Source organism: Grammomys surdaster, unplaced genomic scaffold (genome assembly GCF_004785775.1).
Source record: "Grammomys surdaster isolate TR1022 unplaced genomic scaffold, NIH_TR_1.0 126013, whole genome shotgun sequence".
Lineage (NCBI taxonomy): Eukaryota > Metazoa > Chordata > Mammalia > Rodentia > Muridae > Grammomys > Grammomys surdaster.
Window position 1 is genome coordinate 3,231,985 of NW_021620828.1, and position 26,331 is coordinate 3,258,315.

General features: G+C 43.4%; 1 protein-coding gene across 7 annotated transcripts in view; it reads left to right on the forward strand.

Annotated features, from left to right (window-relative positions):
* The window catches only part of Parp11 (poly(ADP-ribose) polymerase family member 11), a 54,745-nt gene that overhangs the window by 22,800 nt on the left and 5,614 nt on the right, over window positions 1-26,331 (forward strand). For 4 of the 7 annotated variants that reach the window (XM_028754384.1, XM_028754383.1, XM_028754382.1 and 1 more), the window contains 6 exons: window positions 9,424-9,544; window positions 11,408-11,545; window positions 12,231-12,351; window positions 13,850-13,925; window positions 17,340-17,412; window positions 17,498-17,628. In XM_028754384.1, the coding sequence (XP_028610217.1) occupies window positions 11,420-11,545; window positions 12,231-12,351; window positions 13,850-13,925; window positions 17,340-17,412; window positions 17,498-17,628 (527 nt within the window). In that variant the 5' untranslated portion in view covers window positions 9,424-9,544; window positions 11,408-11,419. Of the gene's footprint in view, window positions 1-9,423; window positions 9,545-11,407; window positions 11,546-12,230; window positions 12,352-13,849; window positions 13,926-17,253; window positions 17,413-17,497; window positions 17,629-26,331 lie in introns of those variants that run through there. The other 3 variants (XM_028754386.1, XM_028754387.1, XM_028754389.1) reach the window with 3 other exon arrangements.

The window sequence follows — 26,331 nt, forward strand, 5'->3', positions numbered from 1 at the left end:
GGAGCAGACCAACTCTGTGTCTGCTCCAGCCCAGAGGACCAGGCATGGGCAGCTAGGGGTTATTCTTATTCAAACCGCTACATTCTACTCCCTGCCCCCATAAGCTTGGAGTCATATCATAATGTAAAAACGCAGTTAGCCCAACATCAGTAAGTCCCCATAGTCTATCATAGTCTTAACATGGTCTAAGAGTTCAAAGTCTCTTGAGACAATGGCATTCTCTTAACTGTAGCCCCTTGTAAAAGAAAGCTCAAAAAGGAGACCACATACTTTCAACATACAGTGACACAAGATATATGTTACTGTTCCAAAAGGGAGGAAAGGGGGGGGGGCATAGTGAGGAAATGCAAGACTGAAAGGGCGAACTCCAAATTCTCCATCACTATGTCTGATGTCAAAGGACTCTTTAGATCTCCAGTTCCTTTCAGCTTTGTTGACTACATCACGCTTTTCTGTCTTTGACTAGTTCCACTCTTGGTCTGCAGCCGCCCTTGGCAGGTATCCTATGATTCTAGCATCTCCAACATCTAAGTGTCTCCAGTGACATCCAAGCTTCACCTTCACAGTTTCACTCAGTGACCTCTCTGGGCCTCCATGCAGAGACACCCCTGACACACTTGGCCTCAGAGGCTTTCCTTATCTGAGGAGGGAGATTTCACAACCCCTTTTTGTATTCTTGACTCTAAAGTTAGAACCACATGGCTGAACCTCTCAAGTTCTGCCGCTTAATGGGCTGGTACTCCCCCTCCCTTCAGTTACAGTTGCATTAGGTTTCTGTTGTAATCATTCCTTCATTGCTTAATCTTTTCTCTAATTCCTTTTCACAAATTGAAATCTTAGCTGGCTGGGGTCTTTCCCTGAGGGCGCCATTCCCTTTATTTGACTTGGCATCCGCTTTTCTTTAAGTCTTTTATCTCTATGAACACTGGACTTTGCTCCACCAAAACATTGTTCTTCCTTTCCTCCTCAAACTGGCACTGTAGGTTTTTCCTTGTCCCATGGCCTATGTGGGCCATTCTTGTTCAAACCACGACAAGGGATGGGTGGGCACTGGCAACAGACGTGTGTGCTATTTCCCCTGAGTCAGAAAGTACGTTTTATACATATACTCACAGGTTGGGGCCTGGTCTCCCAGGATTCTAGGAATAACACAGCTGTCTCTGTATTCTTGATGTTCTTTGTAATTATTCTTATGGTATTTAGTTAAGCTTAGAGGATAACCTGAATTTGTCTGAGACTCAGAACAAAGTAGTTGTTAAGAAACAGAAGCCCTGGATCAGGAACATCAAAACAACAGCAGAAGAACACACTCAGTGACATTGTGCGGCTGGTGCCTCGCTACCTAGGGTTGCACTTGGATTATCTAATACTTTGGTTTTGTAAGAATTGTTAAATAATTATTCTGAGCTATGTGCATCATTATACTAAGGCTCAAAGCTCAGTAAATTTTCTAAGTACAAACTCATGTTCGAGATCTAGAACTTTCTAGTTCTAGAACACTAAGTGGTTCCAGAATGTAGGATATTCATTGAGTGAAAAAGGACCTGTGAGGAAAAGACCCTGGGAGTCAGAGGTTAAGGAAGAATTCCTCATTTACAATCAACCCCAGACTTATATGTGGTACAACACTCATGTTTCTAGAACATTTTTCTAGTGATCTGTCACATGATCATGAATAGGAAAGTGATGTGTCTGTCTGCAGGATTGGTATGGCAGATTCAGAACAGCACCAAAGAGCCTGACAGTTGTCAGTGTAGTGAGGGTGGCAGATTTAGGCTGCAGATACAAGAGTTGGAGCAATGAGTGGCCAACTGTCTGAGTCTGACCCACTGGGTCTAAAATGCTAGTGTGAAAGTCTTTGCTTTATACAATTCACACTCCACAAACTAAATTTTCTGTTCAAATAACCTTTGTTAGCACTTGCTTATCTTTTGCTCCAGCAGCCAGTTGATGATTGCAAGGGTTTATGGATTAATAAAGGTTTTCAGTGTGATGTAGAAAGACAAGCCTAACTTAAATATTCACAGATAAACCCTAAGTTCAATTATGAAAAAAAAAAAGATGAGGGAAAAAGAATGGCAGTGTATAAAGCTCAGGGGTAGGCTGGAAAATCAGGAAGGGCAGCCTGTGAGTGGTGACTTTTAGAGATATTGATCAAGAACTAACCAAATGAAGGTTCCCTGGGAAGTAGAACAGTAGGGATAGCATATAAGAAGCCCTTGAGGCTGAGTGGAACAGGACCGTTGAGAACCAGACAGGTCTTTGAGGCTGGAACACAGAGAAGCAGGAAGGGGGACCAGTAAGAGGAAGCCAAGCTGTACATGGCTCTGTGGAACATGATTGGAACTTTCAACTTCATATTGAACGAAAATTAAACAGTTAATCAGTTTTCCCTAAGATAGAAATGATAGCGAATCTTGGTTATTAGTTTGACATACCTGGGAAGAGGGAACTTTCATCGAAGACTCAACTCCATCAGATTGGTCTGTGAGGCAGTTTTTTGATTCTAATTGATAGAGGAGGTCCAGGCCACTATGGACAGTACTGTCCCTTGGCAGGTGAGCCTGGGCTGTGCAATTGAACATGAGCCTGGGAGCAAGCCAGTAATTCTCCCATAATTTCTGCTTCAGGCTCTTGCCTTGTCTGCCCTCAGTGATGGACTGTAAGCTGTGAGATGAAACAAACCCTTTCCTCCCCAAGTTGCTTTTGATCGTGGTGTTTATTGAAGAACAGAAACCAAACTAAGACAAATAGGGAGAGCTGCTTGTTTGATCCAGGGTGGCCTGATATAATCACAAGGGGCCTTCTAAGTTCAAGACAGGAGCAAAGAAGCGCTAGGACACGGAACAAGGCAGAGTCAAGGAGGCTCAGCATTGGCTTAGGAGGAAAGGGAGGGGGAACAAGCCAAGGTTGTTGGCTCAGCTTCTAAAGTTTGAGAATCTTGTTTTAAGCCATGAAGCTTGTAGTAAGCTTTCCCAGGAGCAGCAGAAGTACATGAACAGGGAGGAGCCAAGAGGCTGGTAGAGACCAGTTCAGAGGCTCTACCATGGGGCAGAATACTAGGTAGGTGGTGTTGGGGAGACAGAAAGAGAAATGGAGGGATTCAAGCTACAATTTGTATGATGGATGCCAGATGCTAGGAATTGATCCCAAGTTCTCACCATACCATGCCAGGGCTCTACCACTGTACTGTGTCTCCGGCCCAAGAATTTTAATATGATTTAGATGAAGTCATACTGTGTTCCTCAAAGGTTCACATGTTAAAACCTTGGTCCCCTAGGTGATGCTATTACTGTCTAGGGCAGTGGTTTTCAAGCTGTGAGTCAGGACCCTTTTGGGAGTCACATACCAGATATCCTGAATATCAGACACTTACATTAATTCATAGCAAATTATAGTTACAAAGTAACAACAAAATAATTTTATAGTTGGAGGTCACCACAACATGAGGAACTATATTAAAGGGTCGGAGCATTAGGAAGGGTGAGAACCACTGGTCTAGGGATTGACTGGTTTTTTCTGCCAGTTAAAGAATTAAAAGCCAAGAAGACTCTGGAGTTCAACACGTAGCACAGAGGAAAATCTGACACAGCAGAAAGGAGCAGGCACACCAGTGGTAAAGAAAACTTTCATGAGTGGTGAGGGAACACACATGCAGCACGCACACTGGAAGATCCCCCACAACATAGAGGGTGCCCTCATGAAGCTAGAGCCTGTTGTTTAGGGCTGGGCTGTTTTAAAGACCATGAAGGGTCTTTCTTCTCTAATATGGGGTTCATCAAATTTGAAGAGAGAATAGCTGAATGGTAGCTGAATGGCCTACAACAGTGTGTCACATTCCTGCTGGCTTTGAACTTGTTGAACCAGTCCATTGTCAGGAGCCTGTGGGTGGGAGTAAACGCCAAGAAGGCCTTTGTTTTAAGCTGCCAGGCTTCTGTCTCAGGTGAGGAAGAAGCCACCATCTAGGAAGTTCTCCATCTTTATTACATTGTATGGTTCCTCTCCCTATATGTCTGCCCATTTAAGGAGTCTGTCTTCCAGCCCCTCAGTGCTATGGGGACATAGTGGGTACTTTAAGAGGCAGAGCTTAGTAGGTGTTCTTAGGTCACTGTGGGTATGGAGAAGCTCCCATAAGCCCCTTGAGTTCTTGCAAGAAAGGATCCATCCTGCTTCCACCTGTCCTTTCTGCTTCCCATTGGGGATACTTGCTATTCTTTAGGTGCTTTCATCATTGTCACCTGCCACCACCATGAGCCAAGAGGCTGATGTAGGCACTGTGCCCTTCAACCTTCTGAACCCTGGGCTTGTAGCCAGTCAGGTTATATGTGCCCACGTGGCATCAAGTACTGAAGTCATGAAGGGAGCTGGAAATTGAAATAGAAGTTTTAGCCTCTAAGATTGTAGAGTAAACGAGATCCTGGGAAAAGTGTTCTGTAAACTTTCTGCACTCCTGTAAATAACATTATGTATGCGTGTATGTTATTATTATTGTCATTTGGCTTTGTTTTGAGAAAAGATCTCTGGAGCCCAGGCTGATCTCAGACTTGTGGCAATCCTCCTGTTTCAGCCTCTCAAGTACTGTGCTCTTCTATTTGGTTTTGATTACCATTTTTACATTTTAGATAATAGAATTCATTTGATATTTTTATTATTGAAAAAGGCATTTTTGCAGCCTCTTCTAACATGCCTATATCTAATTTGATTCTGGGTAGCCCAAGGTATAGGTTAGACCCAGATGCTTTTTTTTTTCCCCTACTGAGTGTTTTACTAAATTAAAAGGTCCCATTCCCCAAGTGTCAGTTGTCGAGACTTCCATTTGGTTGCTGTGTGAGGTGTTTTGGACTGAAGATCAAACACAGCTTGAGATGCTGTGGGAAGATTCCTCCCTGAAGACTCTTTCTAGTGCTCTGTGAAACTAAACAGACTTACAATATTAAACAGCTCTGGGTGTGTTTCAAGCATAGGAGCAAATGGGTTCTTCAGTCATTTCTTGGCTGCTTCAGTGTCAGAAAAGAGTAACAATTGGGGTCAGGTCTGAAAAACCGATCTCTTCTCAGCATTAAAACTTGAGTATTGGGAGGACCTGGAAGTGGCGCTCACTGGTCAAGAGCTTGCCTGACAGACACAAGGCCCTAGGTCTCCAAAACTACATAAACTGGGCATGGTAGTACATACCTGTAATCCTTGGGCTGGCAGGGTGGAGGCAGGAGGATCAGAAGTCCAAGGTTGTCCTTTTAATATAGTGAGTTTGAAGCTAGTCTGAACTTCATAAGATCCTGTCTTAAAAAATGGAGTATTTTGGCCTTGAAGTTGTAGGTTGGGGTTCTTTAAAACTCTATATGCAACATGGGGTGGAAAGGAACTCACTGTATGCAAGAGAGGTGATTACAGCTTGTCTCCATTGTGGTCTGGAACTTGAAGTGAGCTTTTGATGTCTGCCTTGAGAGAAGCACAGGGGCAGGTCTGAGGCATGCAACTCCTTCCACCACTTTGGGGTAGACTGTCTGCTTTCCCTGGAGATTCGGAGCTTCACGAAGGTCAGTCACATGGGGACTGTGATCCAGTGATTCTCAGTAGAAGTCCTGCCCCCTCAGCTCAGGTGACCTCATGGCTGCAGTGTTTTCTGAGAAGCAACTGTGTGCTGTGTTCTGGGAAGGGACACTGAAGCTTAGACATGCTTTTGTCTGGACTTTTTTTCTTCTTTTGCTTATTGTATTCTCTATCCTTGTTCCGTAATAAACACCTACAACTTCAACAACTTCTGAGTCCTAGAAAATCATTGACCCTGAAACAGGAGAGCCTAAGAGATGTAGGCGACATCTGATAACAAGATCCAGCTGTGTAACCCAGGCTGGCTCTGAGCTAATCCACCTACTTCCAGTATCCCTAATGCTGAAATTACAGGTAGGTACTACCATGTGTGGCTCCTGTACACCTCAGTGGGAGACTCAACACTTCTCCTAAAAGTCAGGAACAGGGCAGGGATGCCCATTCTTTCTTAGACATTACTTTAGAAGTTCTAAGGTAAGAAAGCAAGACAAGAAAAGGAAGAGATACTTCAGCACTAGGAGAAAGAAGTAAAGCCCACAGGCGTTTCTCAGCCCGTGCCCATGTTTTGAGGAAGTACTGCTGTTCCCCCATTTTAGAGTGCCTGCCCATGTGTCTGCAGCCATGCTGACTGCTCTTGGTAGCTTCCTTCTGTGAGCCAGCTCCTCTAGTAAGTTTTCCATGTTGGCTATTAACACTTTTAAATCCAGAATTTCTAGTTTTCATAATCCCCATAATTTTGTAATCAAAGCTAGTACTTGAGGGCTGAGTTGTTGGGAAAAGAATCAGCTTTATTCAGGGCCAGAGTACTGAGGAAAGGGGATGAATGTTCAGTTGCACAAGCAGATGTTTATAAGGAGGGAAAGGGGCTCTCAGGGCATCATTCTTTGCTCTGACCTTATCGTGACAGTCAGCCTTCACTCCCGGGACCAGTTCCAGTAACTGCTTATACAAACACTTTTTCCTGCAAGCTAAAACTCAGGGCAGTTTACCTGCTTTGTGTCAGTGCATGCCCAGATGCTATGTAAAGGCCACCAGATGTTTTGGGTTCCATAAATCCAAAGAAAGTGTTAATGTTTTAGTCATTTGGGTGTGACTTTAGAATTTAGAATGCTAGACAAGGGAGAGGACATGACCCTGCAAAGGTCAATTCCCAAGGGAACAGCTACTGTCACACTGTCTCTTTTCTTGAACTTCAGATAATTAACACACAAAGTCTCTTTTTGTAGTCTCGGCTAGCCTGGAACATGCCCATGGATGAGAATAACTTCCTCTGTAGTCAGTGTTTATCGGAGTGAAGTTGAAGCCCTTTGCCTACCATGTGTTTTCTCCTTTGTAGATGGGCATAGTTGCCACGCAGGAGCATTTTCAGGCCCGCCCAGTGTCTTCCTCCATTCTTCCCTAGATGGGTACAAGCCTAGAGCTCTTAACAATCCTTTCATCTCCATCAGCTACTGCCCTAAGAGGGCTCTTTGCTGCTGTCTCGTCTTCCCTGTATGAGCTGATGGACCAACCCTTCTGCTCCGGTCCACACCGCACTACCTTGGTTTTGACGAAGCTGTTCCATTTCTCAGAATTCCCTTAGTCTCAGGGTCTTCTACTCTCTCGTCCACATAGAGCTGTTCCTTTAGGCAGAGAGGTAGACTGACTTCCTTGTGTTCATTCGCCCTTGGGCAGGGTCCTCATGTCACTGCACCTGCAGCTGAGGATGGAAGGCTCTTTTCTAAGTGTGCCATTGTCATCCTTGGGAAGGCACTCGGTGAGGGAGCTAGCAGCCCTCACCCTCTTCGCTTTCTCTTCTTGGCATGAAACTTTTCTCAGGGAGCCAATTGGACTGGTGATGGTCAAGGTACAGTGTCTCTGGATCCCCGATTTAAATAAACATTTCTGAAAACTCTGGGTAGGAGAGGGAGTTTTTCTTCTGTTATCTCTTGGAATTATAGCCTTCTTGTGGGGTGAAGAAATGACAGGCACCAATAGCCTGCCCTTCCTCAGTTTGGGAATACAGAAGAGCCAGCAGGATAGATGATGTTCTTTTTCTTGTGTCTATTACTCGCTTGTGGAACCTCCTGAGCATACTCGCCAGAGTCAAATGATTGCGAAAACAATTTTACTAGTTGAAAGGCTGATCTTCTGGTAAAGGGTCCACTAAAACAGGACTGACGTCTACAAGTTGTCTGATGACCTCCACGCATGTGCCGTGTCATACATATGCTGTGGTCCATGAATGCCTACGTCCATGCAATAAATAAACAAGTGTTATTGGTGTATGTAAACAGAAATGGGGAATGTTTTGAGACAGTGCCACCCAACATACTTGCCTTGAACTTGTCTTTTCCTGTGTCAGCTCCACAAGTCTCGGGAATTCAGCAGTGCCATGATACCAAGTGCTGATTCTTCTTTATAGAGAGGCAGAAATGTCTTCGTCACCAAGTGTGGCTTCTTCAAGTATGCTTATGAAATGACATACATTTGTAGTAACATTCTTACTAGAAGTGGTAAGTCTGGAATGCAGCGTTGCATTCTGGGATATAGACCAGGATTTGACTTGAACTCATCTACCCTCTTGATGAGAGTTGTGTGATTTAGATGGAGTGTACCCAGGTGCTGTGAATACGGATGGACGGCCTTAGAGACAGGCTCTACCAGTATGCACATTTGAAAATGTGGAAGATGCTTTGCCACTTGATGCTAGCTGTTTCTTATTTGCAGCCTTCTGCACAGGAAGTGTCATTTTCTCACAGTTAGGAACAGGAAAATCAGGCCAGATGTGGCATTGTAAGTGAACTGGCCCACTCATCTATCATGCATTAAGTGCTGCCTTTGTGCTGGATGGCTTGCATGTGTTCTTTTGATTACCTGTAGACATGTCCTAACCAGAGCTGTCGTTACTATGGTGACAGCATTCTAAATTATTTTATTTAAGCCAAATTATACAAAATAGCCATTCCTTTGGAGAGGAAACTCACTATAAAAGATGCTAAGGTTTTTATGGGATGAAATGAATTATTTGAAAGAAAGCTAGAACATCTGTGAAGCTCGGCAGCAGAGGAGTCAAGGACTGGCTGTCGGTGGAAATAAGACTGTGGGGTGGGTACCTGGAGGGAGACAGAATCCTGGCAGGCCTCAAGGGCTTCTTTAATCTTCTTTGTACTGTACACTCTGTGATTATATACAAAATAATCATATTATTTTCTGCTTTGTATTTTCCCTTATTTTAATTGGAAAATAATGACCTCTCTCTCCTATACATGAAGCTGTGGAGGAGAGTGTAGTGTGACTTGTAACCAAGAGTTGCCCTAGCCAGTCAAAGCTATTTATGACAAGGAGTCCCCCTCCTTCCCTCTCTCCCTCCCTACCTTTTCCCCTCCTTCTCTCTATCATTTCCTCCCTTCCTCATTCATTTTCTGTTCTTCTCCTCTTCTTCCCTTCCTCCCTCTCTTACCTCTTCTTCCTCCCTCCCTTCTTCCCTCCCTTACCTCTTCTCCTTCCCTCCCTCTGTCCCTCCCTCCCTCCCTCTGTCCCTCCCTCTCTTTCTCCCTCCCTCCCTCCCTCCTTCCTTTTTCACTATGTTCCTCAGGTTAACCTTGAACTCCTGGACTAAAGTCTTACCCTAGCCTCAGTAGCTGGGACATGGGCTGTGGTAGCTGGCTTGTAGACTAGCCTGCCATGACTACTCAGGCACAGAGTCATAGGGCAAAGCACACATTGAGTTGTAGCCATTGGAGGGAACCTTTCTGTTAACCCCGTCCCTTTTCTAATAGAGGCAGTATGGGACCTATAGCCCAGTATTTTATTAGGTATTTGCTTCTAGCTTGTATTTCCAAAAAACTAAACCTGCCCCCACCCCTGGCTTTCCTTCTCTATCTCCTGCAGTGAAATGGCCAATTGGGGTGAACAGTGCTGGAAGAAGAAAGCAGAAGTGTGGAATAGCTAACGGGACAGTGGATTTTACATTTTAAGTCATCGTCATTATTATCTGGTCAAGACAGATAAGGTAAATGGCTCATTCGAACCTGAAGCCCCCAATCCCAAGCTGTTCTGTGTTTTCATTTCTTAGCGGCTAATCAACTTTTAAGACATGAAGGAGTAAAAACAAGGACATAATCAGAAAAGCAATCCTTGGAGAATTTCTAGGCATGAATAAAAAATCAAAATAAATGAGGCCCCTTCACAGAGCTCAGGCACTCACAGTAACCACTCAGTGAGCAAGGAACTTCAGTCTCTGCTTTGTGTGGGGAAATGTGACCCAAAGTAAGGAACACTTACCCCAGGTTACACAGCTTCTACATTGTATGTAATGACATAAAAATATTTTTCAGCTTGTCAAGCAATACAAGTTCTTTGTTAAAAACAATCAAAGGCATAAGGGATCATATTTTGGCATATTCCCAGTATAGATGTGTTTATACAAGATTTTACAACACACACACCCCTCTGAGAGATACATTATAAAGTGATAGTGTCGGTTCACTGGCAAGAATCAAGGTGTGATAGGCAGACATTGTAGCAGAAGTACTCTATAGTGATGGGCAGACAGCTTCAGCAGAAGTACTGAGTTCTTTCAAGGAGAATGTCATGATAGTCATGCACATTTATTTGGTAAATATATTCATTTATTTATTGGATTTTTGAGACAGAATCTTCTGTATAGCCCTGGCTGTCCTGGAACTCTCTAGGTAAACCAGACTGTCCTCAAACTCACAGAGATCTACTTGCCTCTGGCTCCTGAGTGCTGGGACTCAAGGCATGCACCACTAGGCCCAGAGCTTTGTTTTGATTTTTCTACACCCCGTTTCTAAGACACTACAGAGCTTGTCTGTCATAGTCTACACTGGGATGTCGACATCCAAGTACTAACAAGGCCTGACCCTGCTCAGCTTCAGAGATCAAGCCCGCTCAGGGTGGTATGGCCATAGTTAGACTTGTTCAAATTTAAATCAGTAATTTAAAAACCTTTAAAGAGTGATGATAGGACATCAAATTCAAAATGAAGTTACATCATTTTTATCAGCCACTGGGTCTCTTTTCTGATGATTTCATCACAATTTCTACCGAAGAATGTCAGGTTCTTTTCAAAGATTAAGTATGTATCAGTTAATGTTCTCATCAACACTGTAAAATGGATCCCTGGGTTGTAAGGCATAGAGCATCATAACGTGTTGTGTACATGGACAGACCCTGCAGCCAGTGTACCTGAGCTTAGCTTTCTATTGTGCAACCCCTCTGCCTCAGTTTCCTAATTTGTCTAGAAATAACTGTCTCATATAGGTTGTTAAACCTAAAGAAGTTACCTCTACAGTTCTTAGGTGAGGGCTTGATACAAAGTAAGGGCCATGTAAGAGTTAGAGATTGTCATCATTACACTCTGGTCACCTTGGTACTTAGAAGACACTGTGACAGTTTATCATATCTATTCAGACTTAACTGTGCGCATGTGTGCATGTACACATGCATATATCCATGTGTTTTTAACTGAAACTTTATTATTCTTTACTTTTATAGCCTTTTTTATGCCTCATGTCACATTTTAGAAATGTCTCTTCATGCCATTAGATGAGATGACTGAAGTAACAAACAGGATGCATCTGATCTTAAGCTATGGTGATGCAGGGGCTCCTAACAAGGCCACAGGTAGATGATGAGCTCTTTCCTGGGGCTCTGGGCGCACTGACATATCCCACCTAAGGAAGATCAGCAGCCTGATTGTTGGTTAAGCTGCTTCCAGGGCCAGGATGCAGATAGCTGTCATGTGACACTGTGGGAAAGACATTGGAATCTGGCTCTTGGTAATGAAAGAAAATGTTCCATGGTAAGAACATTGGTCATTGATGGGTATTTTCTTCTCCGCCTCTCACAGGCTTTCCAGAAGATGTTTCATAAGACAGAGGAATTCTTTCCCAAGAAGACAGACAGTGATGTGGATGACATGGACACATCGGACACACAGTGGGGCTGGTTCTACCTGGCGGAATGTGGGAAGTGGCACATGTTTCAGGTACCCTGCCCCGAGCGTCACAGGCAAGGACTCACTGGTATGTAGAGTCATGCTCGTGGAAAGCTGGAAAGAACCAGCCCTAATGGGAACCAGAGTAGCTAGAAGTCCGTGTCCTCCCCTGGCTGTAACCTCAGAAGCAAAGCTTAGACAGGGAGCACGTCTGGGTGATGGACTCTGGCTTGATCTGGTGGAAACAGGGAGGGAAGAGCCAGTCCGTGTTCAGAACCTGCTCCGGGTATCATGTTAGGTATGGTATGCTCCTGTGTGTCCTCACCACAGCTCTGAGGAGGATGGCTCTTTTCCATCTCTGTCAAAGGACAGGAACTCAGGAAAGTGTACTGCTTGTCCCCACTCATGGAGTAGCTAAGGATTGAATGCCCACGCAAGAGCATGTAGTTCGGGATTTTTTTTTCCTCCCATTTTATGGTTACCAGACTGGTGAAAGGTTTACTTTGAGCCACTTAGAGTAATCCTGAGGAATTTGTGAAAAGGCTGTTACAGAGACCCTTTTCCATAGCTGTTTTCCCCCTGGAGTCGAGCAGTCTCGGTGTGCCTCTCCTGGTGTGTGTGGGGAGCAGCAGGCTGTAGGATCCCTCGGTCTGTCACTGTGACCTCAGCTCCACTTCTGCGGCCAACCCATTACTGTGAACAGCTGGTAAATGCAACTTTCTGGTTTGTCTTAAAGCCGGATACCAACATTCAATGTTCAGTTAGCAGTGAAGATATCGAAAAAAGCTTCAAAACAAACCCTTGTGGCTCCATTTCCTTTACTACTTCCAAATTCAGCTACAAGATAGACTTTGCAGGTATGTTTCCCCTCCTAGTTGTGTGTTTCTAGAATATTTCTAGACTTATCGGTACAGTGCAGTCTGCAGCTCTGAAGTGCAGGATTAGCCCAGGTGTCTTGAAGCATGAAGTAAACCCTCCTGTTCTCTGAAGAAGTAGCTCAATGAAAACTGCACTGTTAGACTCTTGGGCAGCACTGCCGTTGATAAAAGCATGTTTCTGTGTTCTTGTGTGTTAAACATGTATGCTGTTGGCCATGTGTTTTGAGTTCATGTAAAGCTCTTTATAACTCTTGTTTCTGTGTTTTGTTTTCTTGAGGTGAGGTCTCCCTGTATTGCTGGGCTGGTCTTAAACTCACAATCCTCCTACCTCAGCCTCTGGTGTAGCTCGATTGCAGGCCTGTAATGCTGTGCCTGGCTTATAGCTAATTTACTCTGCACCCCAGCAGCCTGGAGATCGCTTTGAATTGGGAACCTTTTTATCTTAAAGATCAAGCTGATAATAAAAGAGAAAGTTACTGTTGGCTGGTGACTGTCTCAAGGCAAAGTAAAGCCACGTGACCTTCCTGTCGATACGTAGGTCAAATGGCTGCCACTTCAGTGGCTGCTGCTTGTGGTGGGTCCTCATTCACTGGTTCTTTCATAGTTGAGCCCAGCTGATGTGCAGATCGGCTTCAGTTTGGACGCATGCCACTCTGTATTTCACCCCATGTGGGGTCATGTTGTCAGGTGTCTCATGAAAGCACTCTTGAGTTCAGTCCGTAAGTCCCAGGCTGCCTTCACACTGTTTCTGGCTTTAATGCCTAGGAGGTGTGAGTAAAGCAGTTTCTTAATTGTGCACTTAGTTGCTCTACACCTCAGCCTTTAGCTCTTCTGTTCCAGTTGCTGAGCTGTGTCTTTCCAACCAGTGGTGGTGTTTGCTGAGGATGGAGCATAAGGCCCGAAGTGCTTTCCCAGAAGTGGAAAGGGTTTGGACAGACAGTCTAGATACATAGCTAAGAAATGCCACCCACAACCATGCCTTCCTTGCAGTTGCTGATTGTCAAGAACAAATCAAAGAATAGATGGATAAAATAAATTTAAAAAGTGAAAACCATTCTATTTTTACTTTCAACTAGTCCTGACTTTTTAAAACTAGCATTAGGCACACAGGCTGCCCACGGAGGAGCTGCCATTGATCTTTCTGTTCTAGGCTAGGCAGAAGGTGTTTTGCTGATGTTACTAGAGTTCTGTACTAGTGTTGTGTACAAGCACAGTTTTGGAGGCAAAACAGACACAGTGTGATATATACCGTGCTATACAACCAGTGAATGGGGAACAGTCTGTGGATGAGCATCTTGGTGTGGGCCTTAGATCAAACACTGAAGGAGAGCCCTGCCTGGCACCTTTGCAACATGATAAAAAGGTCACATACCAGCCGTCAGCTCTCCCCAAGGCTGTGCAACCTCCATGTATTGTGGCTGCTAATCTGCACAACACTGTATGCTTCTGTGGCTAATCTATCTGTCTTTGTCTTCAGAAATGAAGCAGATGAACCTCGTCACTGGAAAGCAGCGCCTGATAAAAAGGGCTCCTTTCTCCATCAGTGCCTTCAGGTATTGTAAAGGGGTAGGACAAAGGGCGGGGCTTCCCTCTCCCCTGCTCTTTCTTACTCTTTGGCAGAAACCCAGGTAGACTGACATTCCTGTCATGGAGTAACCTTTGCAATATTAAACCTCACGTTTGCTGATAGAGTAATCGTTATCTTCTGTCACTGTTTCCTTTCATTGTCATTTGTCTTGTGTAATTTTCTCAATTCTTAGACTAGTGTGGACAATAATTACAAGATGGCATATGGTTTTTGCTTAAAATAGCCTATCGGGCTTATGGTTGAATTTAAACTGGACATATGCTCACAGAATTTTCCAGATATTTGACCATAAATCTTAGAGAACTCAGACTGGTCTGCCCCTGCACTGATATTGATCCCCATTGGGCATCTACTTGTACATCTGTATCTCTTGGATGTAACACCAGTCTACAGTGACCAAAGACCTGGGGCAGCATGCCCACTGTGGGCAGCAGTGCAGTGTCTTCCATGGAGCTGGGGTGCCTGATTTCCTTTTGGTTCCCTTTGCCATATATAGACGGAAAAAAAGAATTGCTAAGAGCCAGAGGCAATAAATATTTTATTTGTTGCATATGGGAATGGAAAACAAGTGAAAAAATTTAAAAGCATATCTCCTATTTTCTAGAAAAATCCCTCAAGCAAATATTGATTTTTTTTTTTTTATCTGTTCAGAGAACTTTAGATGCAGCTCAGAAACATTATACGAGCTTGTACATTGTAAGGAGTCCCCTTGCGCTCCTTCCAGGGATTTCATGGAAATTTAGAGCAAAGAAAGGAGTTGAAGGAACTACAAAGTATTTTTTTCCTTTATCAAGATGTTTGACTTACATTCTAATCATAATGTAAAAGATAATGATGGTTTTCCTGCGTCTGGGACACAGAGACTATGTTCCTACCTGTTGCACCATGTATGCATTCGTTGTCCTCTAAGGTGTGTAGTCTGGGGGATGAGACACAATAATGGGAAGTATCAGTATGTGTGTTGGTATAGCTGGGATCCCTTTGATGGGGACGAGAAGTACATGCTGAGCCAAACATTCTCTTCTGTCCCAGACTATGCAAACTGTACAACAAAGACAGAAAGGACAGATGGACAAGGGTTGGGGGTAGGGGGTGTGTGCTGGGGTGTGATCAGAGCTGAGGACAGCAATGGAGGCAATTATGACAAGGGAGAATTGAAGTAGAAAAGCCCGGGGGGATGATGGTCAGGAGGTGCTGATGCAGCAAGGTTAGCAGCAGGATGGCACTGGGCACTCATTACAAGCCTGGTGAATGTGCGCCCTGTTCAGGTCATGGGTACATACATGTTATTTAAACCTTTCCCTATGGCTGGAAGACACGTGGGACAAAGCTGGGGGGAAATGGGATCGCTTTGAAAAAACAACTCAGTGTTGAAATTAATTTAAATAATAGCTGTAGTAGTATTTAAAGTTTTTCTAGAACTCCCTTGAGAAAATTTGAATGTTCCCACTATCACACTCATAATGAAGATAAATCCGAGTTTATGCCAGACTCCTCTGTTAGCAGACTGACTGAAATGCAGAAGTGGGCTGTCATGTTTTCCTGGAGAGGTTGCTGGCAAGAAGGTTAATAAGTACAACAGGTTAATAACGCCCAACTCCATTTGGGCATTTATTCATCATCGTTGTCAATAAATGCATCCTTTGATTCTGGAATCCCACTAGAGAGAGGTCCATACTGGGCACATGAAGTAACAAATGGGTAGATCTTTGCAGCATTCTGAACGGAGTAGCAGAAGTTGAAGCAAACTAAGTATCACCAGAAGCACGTAGTTAAATAAATTATGGTTCTGTCATCGAGCTCTCCTGTCATTTGGACCCCAAATCCTCAGGAACTGCCCACTTTTTCCTGCACCAATGCAGAGCCCCACTGGGCACTCTCTAGATGACACACATAGCCCCTAGTGACTAAAGGAGGCCTAGGGAGGATACTGCACGACAGAAGCACTTGAGCCCCCTTCCCTGAGCCTGGCATGCGGATTGTCTTTTATGCTCCCTCCAGCCATTCGCAGATGGGTGGAATATTGTGTATCTGCAGCAGGGCAGGCATTTATTCATTGAGTGTTAAAGGCCGTGTGCTTCACTTCCCCTTGGCCCTGAGAATGAGGAGACTGGATACATACTGATAAAGAGCTAAGAATTGATTAAATGAACAAAAATGGATGTCTTGTGTTGCTATTTGTGTTGGGTAAAAATTGGCTTTCTGAACTGAGAAAGCTCTGAAAGGACATATGGGTCTAGAAACAAGGACTTACTCATGCCTTTAGGTCCAGCACTCGGGAGGCAGATGCAGGTGGATCTCTGTGAGTTTGAAGCCAGCCTGTCAGTCCTGGAACAGACTAAGTTCCAAGACAGCCAGGAATACACAGAGAAACCCTCTGTCAAACAAAGAAACGAAAGTGGACACAGAGAGTGTGGGAGGTGAAGGGAAGCGTAAGAACTGACAGAACTTTGGCTGGAGCTGGAGAGAGGGCGACTCTGCCCTTCTTGGCACATGTAGAACATTCTTGAATAGTTCCCAGCACCCCACACACATACCTCACAACTGTGACTGCAGCTCCTCTGCCTTCTGCAGCTGCCTGCACATGTGTAGCACACTTGTACACAGATACACACATGTACAAATAACACCTTAAAAAGTTATATACGGTATTGGGGGTTTTTCTAAAAACTTTATGAAATTTGACAAAAGGGAGCTAAAGATAGGTTTGAAGTTTGTAAATTTCTTTCACTAACTTTTGGTTTCCAGGGAAGGTTGTTGTGCCTGCTGACCATTTGCTACTGAACCTCTCACCATCTTGTCTCTGTGTCTGTGTCCTGTAGCGTGACTGTATCTGATGCCTTTTAAGATTTGCTGTTGGGCATGTGCACTGAGCAAGTCAGGATGCACTGTCTGTGGAAACAGTCAGCAGAGAAGGGAGGGCTGGGTCAGGTCTTGTGGGACAGAGGAAGGGGAAGTCGAGGCATCTTGGAGGACAGCAATGGCTGCTGGAGTTCTCAGTTTCATTCAGTAGGAATGTGAAGAAACACAGGTTTTTTTTTTTTTTAAATCAGCTTAATTTTTCTTAGAAGTCCCTTTTCTTTGGCTAAAATATTCATCACATTTTATAGAAATTTCAACAAAATAAATTGAGTTGCCTGGTTTTGAAACATTGAAGCTGTGTAGATTTATGTATTCCCGTCATCCTTTATAATTCGGCATGTTAAAATTAGGAAACATAGTCATTCAGTAAAATTTCTACGTGAAGCCAAGGGTTAAACTTAATCACATTTGTCATAATGCCTTGCAAACAGAAAACTCAGCTGTGGAGGAAAGGCTAAACCCCCGACATGATTCTAACCTGCTTCTGACGTTCTGCTCTGTCTTTTGCTGTTTGAAGTTACATCTGTGAAAACGAGGCCATCCCCATGCCAACACACTGGGAGAATGTGAATCCTGACGTTCCCTACCAGGTAGGAGCAGATAGACTGTAGGACAGACGGTCCCAGGGCCGTCGGTGGACAAGCCCCTGCTAAACTGTGTGATCTTGTTTCCCAGCTGGTTTCCCTGCAGAACCAAACGCATGAGTATAATGAAGTTGCCAGTCTTTTTGGGAAAACAATGGATCGGAACCGAATTAAAAGGATTCAAAGGATTCAAAACTTAGACTTATGGGAGTTCTTTTGCAGGTAAGCTGGCTTCTCGCCCCTCCCTTCTCTGTGCCTCGTCTCATTCTTCTAAGTTGTAGGGATGGCCACACGCAGACGTTAGCTGTACTGACTTAAAAAAACAAACAAAAACCAAAGAGTTAGACTATTCTTCCTGTAGCTCTTTGCTTGTTTTGTTTGAAAGCTGTTCTTCTCTTGCTGTGCCATAATTTTACTTTACATTTGTCTATCCTATTTTATGTATATGACTATTTTGCCTCCATGTATGTCTGTGCACCATGTGCATGCCTGGTGCCTGCGGAGGTCCGAGAAGCATTCTGTGTCCCGGTACTGGAGTTCCAGGCAGTTCTGAGCCACCATGTGGGTCCTGCAAGAGCACTAAGTGCTGTTACCCACTGAGCCATCTCTGTAGCCTCTTGCTGGCCTCTCAGCCCTCCTCTATCCTTGGAGAGTAGAGATCTTTTCTGGAGTGGCGTGTGCAGTGGGAGAAGCGTGTTCTTTGCTAGGTCCAAAACTGCATCTTAGTTGAAGTGGATCTCGTTAGCTTTCCTATGGCTTTGCTTGCTTCAGCCCTTAGATTGAGTTAGACATCTATGACTTAAATTAGAAATACTGACTTAAAAAACAAACAAAAACCAAAGAGTTACACTTTTCTCCCTGTAGCTTTTTGCTTGTTTTGTTTGAAAGAACACTTTGTAATTTACCTTCAAAGTTCTTCCTTCATTCAGAGTTTGTGCTGTGGATTTTTAAATCTCTATTCATCACTACATCTAAGTTAGAAATGACTGTTAAAATCCTCAATGTGCCTCTAACCTAAAAATAAAGCTCATTACATAAAATTTAATTTGTTGCCCAAACTAACCTGTTGTGTTGTACTTTTGTAATAAATATTACTTAAAATAAGTGGTTCTCTGAAATATTTTAAATAAACATTTGTAGATATGATTTGATTTCTGGTATTTTTATTATAAGCTTTTAATGATTTATTCCAAAAAATTTCAAATGAATACAGAAGTAGGATTCTACCATCATAAGCACCCTGTACTTGTGATCTTGTTCAGTATTTGCTAAGGTTTGAGCTAAAAGCCAGGTGAGGAGGCATATCCAGCTAGCCCAGCACACAGAAAGCTGAGACAGGAGGATTGAGTTCAAGGGCTACAGAGCAAGTTTGAGACCAGCTCACACTACTACATAGTGAGACCCTGTTTCAAAGAGACAATCAAATAAACATTTGTCAAAAACAGACTAAGATTAACCACATAATTGGTTCTTTTGCTACTGAAAAATATTTAAAGCAGTTCCCAGGCTATTACCCATTTCATTTGCATGTACTTGAGAATTAGACTGACTTTCCTTTGGTGATTGTTATAGTTTTGTTTCCTGTTGCTATGGTAAGATATCTGGACCAAAATAGCTTAAGAGAGAAAGTTTATTTGGCTCACAGTTCCGGATTACAGCCCATCATTTCAGGAAAGTCAAGTGGTAAGATTGTTGACACAGCCTGTCAAATTACACCCACAGACACGTTACAAATGAATGCATGCTAGTGCTTAGCTTGCATTTTCCATTCTGACCCAGTTCAAGTTCTCCTGCCTAGGGAATGGTGTTACCCATAGTGGACCATTCCAATTAATCTAATCCAGAAAATCCCTCAAAGACATGCCCACAGATCAACCTCATCTGAACTATTCCTCAATGAGATTCCATTCCCAGATGGTTCTATGATCAAAGCTAAGCAGTCCATTACAGTAAGGGTACATGGAGTTCTTCTGTGGTCTCAATTCTTTGGGCCTCAGTTTGTTCCAGATATTCTTGGAAGAATTTATAATAACAGTGGAGCTTTCAGTTTCTGCTTTTTATAGTCTTGAGTATTTGACCAAACACCTTTTATTTTTGATAGTCACTGACTTTACCTGAATTTAGAAGGTTTTATTCTACTCCCTGTAATTTTATTCTTTGAAAAGTTTTTCTATTTTTTTTCTTTTTTCTTTTTTTTTTCTTTTTTTGGTTTTTTGAGACAGGGTTTCTCTGTATAGCTCTGGCTGTCCTAGAACTCACTCTGTAGACCAGGCTGGCCTCGAACTCAGAAATCCGCCTGCCTCTGCCTCCCAAGTGCTGGGATTAAAGGCGTGTGCCACCACTGCCTGGCTTGAACAGTTTTTCTAAAGTTAGTTGGTGAAACTCTTATGTATTCATTTTTTTTAAAAGTAGACTTATTTATTTTATGTGTATTGAGTTTTTGCCTGCATGTATATATTGTGTACCACATGCATGCCTAGTGCCCATGGATGTTAAAAGAAGGCATTAGGTCCCCTGGGACTAGAGATAACAGGTGATTGTGGGCTACAGTGTGGGTTCTAGGCCCTGAACTAGGTCCTCTGCAAGAGCAAGAAGTGACCTTAACTACTGAGCCATTTCTACAGCACCTGCTATATCTTCTTTTTAAAAATAATTTGTTTTTTTTTTTTTTTTAATGTGCATTGGTGTTTTGCTTGCATGCATGTCTGTAAGAACGTGGGTAGATCCTAGAGTTAACAGTTGTAAGTTGCCAGTTAGGTACTGGGAATTTAACTGGGGTCCTCTGGAAGAGCAGTGAGTGTTCTTAACCACTGAACCACCTCTCCAGCCCCTAGTTATTGTTGTTAGTTAAGCCTATGAACTGGAGTTCACATTGATCTCCTTCACACATCAGAGCTCTCAATAAAACCATGTAGTAAGTGTAGTACTGAGTCCTACTATTTTATACTAAGAGCTTACTAGACATTTTCCTTGGTTTATGCCCTTTGCAATCTTCTATAATATCAACCCACAGACACCTGCCATGACAGTGCAAAATACTGAGGCTTATGGTAAAGGCAGCCTGTCATTCTGACATCTCCCTGCAGAACTGAAATAGCCTCATTGGTTTCATTGACATGGAAGCTATGACTCACCATCTGGATAGCCAGGCCCTGAGTGAGTCCACTCTGCTACATATTGAACATCACTTTCTTACTTTCCTCCTTCCTTTTCCCCACAGGTAGTCTGACCCTCCACTTTATGATAGGCAGAATTGTAGGTTCTTGGGATTTGATGGTGTATAGGTCTATAGAACCAGGCTGCTGCCAACCTAAGATGTATGGGTGAGCACAAGTTATCATTGAAACACAAAGGACATCAATTCACCCTTGCCCATAACAGGAGGATGTGTGTCGTGGCATGGGGGGTACTAGGGAGAACGTCCTAAAGCTGCTGTCATTTATATGAGGCTGGAGACAGGAGAGCATCTTAGACATGGGGATATCATGACCCAAAATTTATATTCAAATGGGCACAGAAAAATTCAGAGACTTTCAAATAGAAGACCATTAGGGTGAATGGCATTAGAAACTTAGCCATGAAGTAGAGTATGTAGTGCTGCTGGCTGGCTGTTTGACTTCCTTCTATAGCTTTGAGTCAGATTGATCTAGGCTACAAATACAAATTAACAGGTCCTTCCAGGCAGCACTTTGTAAGACAAACTGGTCAAGTTTTATTGCTTGATGTTGTTGGTTTTTTTCCTGAAACAATGGAAAGTGGAGAGAGAGGTGAGGGTGGGGAGGAATATGAGAAGTATGTATGTATGTATGTACGTACGTACGTACATATGTAGGTGTGTATGTATATATGTTTACAATGATAATTCACCAGGTGATACTGTAGGAAAAACTTTAAGGTAGTAGCTCTCAGCTGGGAGTGATTTTTCCTACCAGGAACATTTGATAACAGAGAGACATTTTTGACATTTAATACCACATTGTCCTGTGGTAGAGTGCAGGGGCTGTTGGCATATGGTGGATAGAGGCCAGGGATGCTAACTGTCCTCCAATAGGCAGGTCAGCCTCCACAGCAAAGACCTCTCCATCCCAAACAGCAGTTCTGCTAAAGTTGTGAGCCCTGATTTAAAGGAATCACAGCTTGAAGCCGGAGGAGGAGGGACCAGTTTAGGAAATGGTTCTGTAATTAAACTGAGAGACTTTGGATGGTGGTGACTGCTGTATTGGAGCAGTGGCAATGGTGTGGAGGTGTTCAGCATGTAAGATCATAGGGCTTGGTGCGTGATTTTGTTTGTACACTGGGTGGGTGAGAGAGACTGGCAAGGCCACTCCTAGGTGTTGGTTTCTTCACCTTACTTGACTAGAAGAGTGTAAGTAGAAGACAGGTTTGGTCTTTGTAGAGATCATGGGAGGGAGTAGCAATGGATACTCAATGCTTGCATCTGCAAGTTGATTTAGACTGGTGACGAAGGCTAGAAGATACAGGGTACTAGCAACAAGGGATGCTAAGTGTGTGTGTGTGCGCGTGTGTGTGTGTGTGTGTGTGTGTGTGTGAGAGAGAGAGAGAGAGAGAGAGAGACAGAGACAGAGACAGAGACAGAGAGTCAGAGAGACCAGATTGGAGAGGATGAGCAGAGGTAGACAGTAAAACAGGGAGCTGCAGAAGCTAATGGAACCAGAGGGATTGTCTGAAGGGCTGCATCCTGAAGAAGTGCCAGGGAAGATGGACTGGGCCTGTCCTCGGGTTTGCAGCAAACCTTGATGAAAGGGAAAGTTACACTGGATGTTGTGCCATGTGGATAAGTAAAGGTTGACAACTCCTGTAGCAAGTTTGGTACTGGGGCTTGGAGAGGAAATAAGTGGGCAGGAAGAAGAGTGGTTTTGGTATTATTATTTCTGTAATGGTTAACATTATAATGGGAAGAAACCTATAAACAAGGAGAAGCAAGAAGATAAAGGGGGAGGGCAGTTGATTGATTAAACTCTCAAGGAAGCATGATGGGATGAGATTCAGTGACCGTGTGTGCCGGAAATGAGGTAGACACATGTCAAGAGAGCCTGGCTAGGCCGCAGCACTCTGACACTTTCGGTTTCCATGGTGAAGTAAGTGAAGACATAGAGTGATGTACTGGAGATGTGGATAAAGGGAAAGAAAAGGGAGGAGCTTGAGTAGCCACCATAGGAAGTAGGGGGCAGAAGAGCTGTAAACCACAGGCTTTCCTACACTGAGGGTTAAGCCGCAGGTGAGAGTGGAGTGTGTGAGTCTGGAGGGGTCCTGTGGAAGCTGTGTGTGATTAGAGGTACAGTTGGAAGAGCAGCAAGGGGAGACAGCTGGAGCAGTCAGAGTTGCCAGAAAATGAGAACATTGGGAGCCCTGTCTTGATAAGGATGTGGGTTTTGATCAAGCAGAAGATGTTAGACCTGGCTTTGTATCAGAGCCCTCTTTGGGATTCTTTAACAAGTAGAGGGGTCCATCACCCAATCCAGATCCACTGACTCCGAACCCTTGTTTCTGCTATTTATATCTGTAAAGAGTTCTATGGTGGTTCTGGTGTTCATCTGAAATGGAAGACAGTATTCTAAACTCGGATGAACATCCTCCGTCCAGAGCATGGAGACACTGCTGCTCTGAGACAGTGTGTGGGCCAGACCCTGGGCTTTTTTGGAACATTGGTCCTCAGAGGAAGGGGCTATTGAGACATCTTTGAGAGCTGGGTACCATGCTTTGTGTAGATTCAGAAGTGAATGTGGTCTGATCCACTGGGCAAGGTTGGAAAGCATTTACTGTAATCTTAGCTCTTTCCTCGCAAGCTTAACTCGATTCAAGTTTCTGGAAGACCAAAAGCATGGTCTGTGAGCCTACCTTTCCTGGGTGTATAGGTAGGGGTGCAAACCTTTAAACTCTGGTTCTGCCTGGTATATGTGGTTCCTCCATTCCAATATCCACTCAGTGTTACATGCTCAGTGACAGACTCTTTACTCCATGACCTATGAGAGGCACATCCAAACCAAGATTCACTTTGGGTCATTACATCCCAGTGTTGAGGACTTGTGGCAGATTGCCCTGTCCAAAATTCACTTTGGGAAGTAATGACAAGTGACAAGTTTGTGTTTGTGTGTGTGTGTGTGTGTGTGTGTGTTATGAATTTGTGCACACCACAGGTGTGAGAAGCCCTCAGATGTCAGAGGGCCTCAGAACCCCTGGGCCTGGAGTTACAAGTGATTATAAGCCATCTGATGGGGTGCTGGGACCTGAACCCAAGTTCTCTGCAAGAGCAGTAAGTGCTTTTAGCTTCTGAGCCATCTCTCCATCCCTAGATACCTTAGTTCTTAGAGTGGAATCTAGCCATTACTGCTCATAAAAACTTAGAAGTGAATTCACCTTAGGAGTGAATATTAATCATGTGATTGCTTTAACAAAGCAACAACCATGGATTAATGAATGCCAAGCTTAATAAGTTGACCATTATCATATGTGGGAAAAACCCTTTGGATAATGTAACTGGGCCTCTCTAAAGTGGCTGAGAAAGTTTCTTATGATGGGAGCAATATTTTCCAGGTGATGGTGCAAAAGAAAGAGTAAAAGGTTCTTAGAAACTCTTTGCAAAGAATTGGATGGATGTCAAGTTTGCTTGTTTCTTGAGCCTTTCAACATACCAGATACATAGATGAAAAGGTAGGTTTGCTTGTCAGTCTCAGGATAGATCCAAAACCAGAACTGGATGCTTGACTTCTGAGTCAACTTCAAGGACCTACACAAATAGTTTTATTTTTTTTTAAATCTTCTTTCCCATTAGCTGGTAAAGGGCAATGTATGTGCATTGTTCAGAAACAGTGAGACAGTTCTTATACACAGTCCTAGAAAAAGAAACTTGGTAAAATTTCTTAGTGAAAAGCATGCTTTTGTTGTGTGAATGAGAGTTGCTTGCTGCATACCCTTCTAACATGAGCAGTGGTCTGGAAGGACGGTTGCCCTAGATCAAAGCCCATACACTCAATTTTGATACATATTACTCAATGACAGCTGAAGAATGCACATTTCATTTCTGACATCATTAGAATGTTTGTCTTTTAGTTGCCGGTTATGATTAAATTTGTCAGTTTATGATATGGGTATACTATTTTGTTATTTATATTTCACTTTTTAAACTGAAATAAGCCTACAGAATTAGGTTTATCTGTCAGTTATGCAGATATGGTTAGCTGGGAGAGGCCTGATTTGAAGTCTTGAGAATTTTATTTGACTACACATAGTATGATAGCCATTTCATGGTACCTTTAGTTCTGGTCACACCAGTGTTGATGAGAGCTGGGCTGGTTGGTCCCTACCAAGGTATGTAAACGAAGAGGTAGCCAGCAAAATCTGGTTAAGAAAATCTGTTTTGCTGTGGAGAAGGATCTGAAAGCTTTACTAAAGTGTGAGGAATGGCTGGGGGGAAGAGCATGTATTTCCTGGAGAATGAAGCTGAGGGGATTGTTCATAGGTTTTTGGGGGGACAGCTATCTATGTAGTTATTTTATGAAAGAAAAGAGCTGCTCTGTGTTTAGAAGAATGTCATAGGACAGTCAGAACACAAAAAGAGGTGAATTCTAGTGCAGTGTTGGGATGCTTGTGGGTACTTTGTTGGAGTTCCAGCTGATCACAGGGCGAGGTGGCTATAAGTCCTCAGCATGGGAATGGATTGAAGCACTGCCTGCCCATTCATGGTTGTGTTACAGAAGTATTCTAGTGGACTGAAGCACTGCCTGCCCAGTCATGGCTATGTTACAGAAGTATTCTAGTGGATTGAAGCACTGCCTGCCCAGTCATGGCTATGTTACAGAAGTATTCTAGTGGATTGAAGCACTGCCTGGCCATTTATGGCTGTGTTACAGAAGTGCTCTGTGCCTCAGCCTTCCTATAGGACCCTGCTCTTTAAGGTGATAAACATCACTTACTTCTATATTCTGAGCATGCTTTTGCATTCGCATGTCTTATGTTTTTGAGGATAGGCTCGGCACAGCTCAGGTGAGCTAGCAGAGAAATCAGAGAGTGCACTGTTTTAAGTATCATTTTGGTGAAGTTTTTCAAAACTCTAAATGCCACAGACATCTTGCACACCCCTGCCTGGCCATCATCAGATTTTACATTTCAACCCTTCACTCTTCATCTCACATCTCGGACAGAGGCAGCTGGTTTATTCCATCCCATTCTTGTGTCCTCTCAAAAGGAGATGCTTTCTTGCCTACAGATTTATATTTTTATTTCCTGGGTGGGCATGTAGATCTGTATAATTAATACACTGTATTATTTTGTGAAATACACTGATTTTTTTCCCACCGATTCTATTTAGGCTTATTATCTTTTGTATTTACAGTGCATGTAGACATAATTTATTTTAACTTTTGTTTTTGTGAGTCAAGGTCTCACTATGTAGCTATGGTTGGCCTGGAACACACTATGTAGACCAGGCTGGCCTCAAACTCATGAAGATTTTTATGCTTCTATCTCTCAAGTGCTGGAATTAAAAACAACTTCTTCCATACTTGGCTCCCACTTTTGATTTTTTTATGTAAATAGATAAGTATCCATTCTTCTGTGAAAGATTTGTAGGCTTTTGTTTTTCCTTTCTGATATTAATATGACCGGCCCTCTGTCTCCATACACTGGTGATGTGTTCACAGAGAACAATGCTGAACTGAAGCCTGATGTTCTGTAAAGTTCAAAGTTTAGTCAGCTGATCAGACTTCGGGGATAAAAAGAATAAGATGTGGTCCCAGCTCTGAGAAAGATTTCTTCATCTAAGACCTAGGAACTTTGGATTATTTGCTTATAGCCTCATTTTCAGACATCTGTAATGCCTAGCTGCTTTAGGGCCTCCCTCCCTCCTCCCCTCCCTCCCTTCCTTCTCTCCCTCCCTCCCTTCTCTCCCTCCCTCCCTCCCTCCCT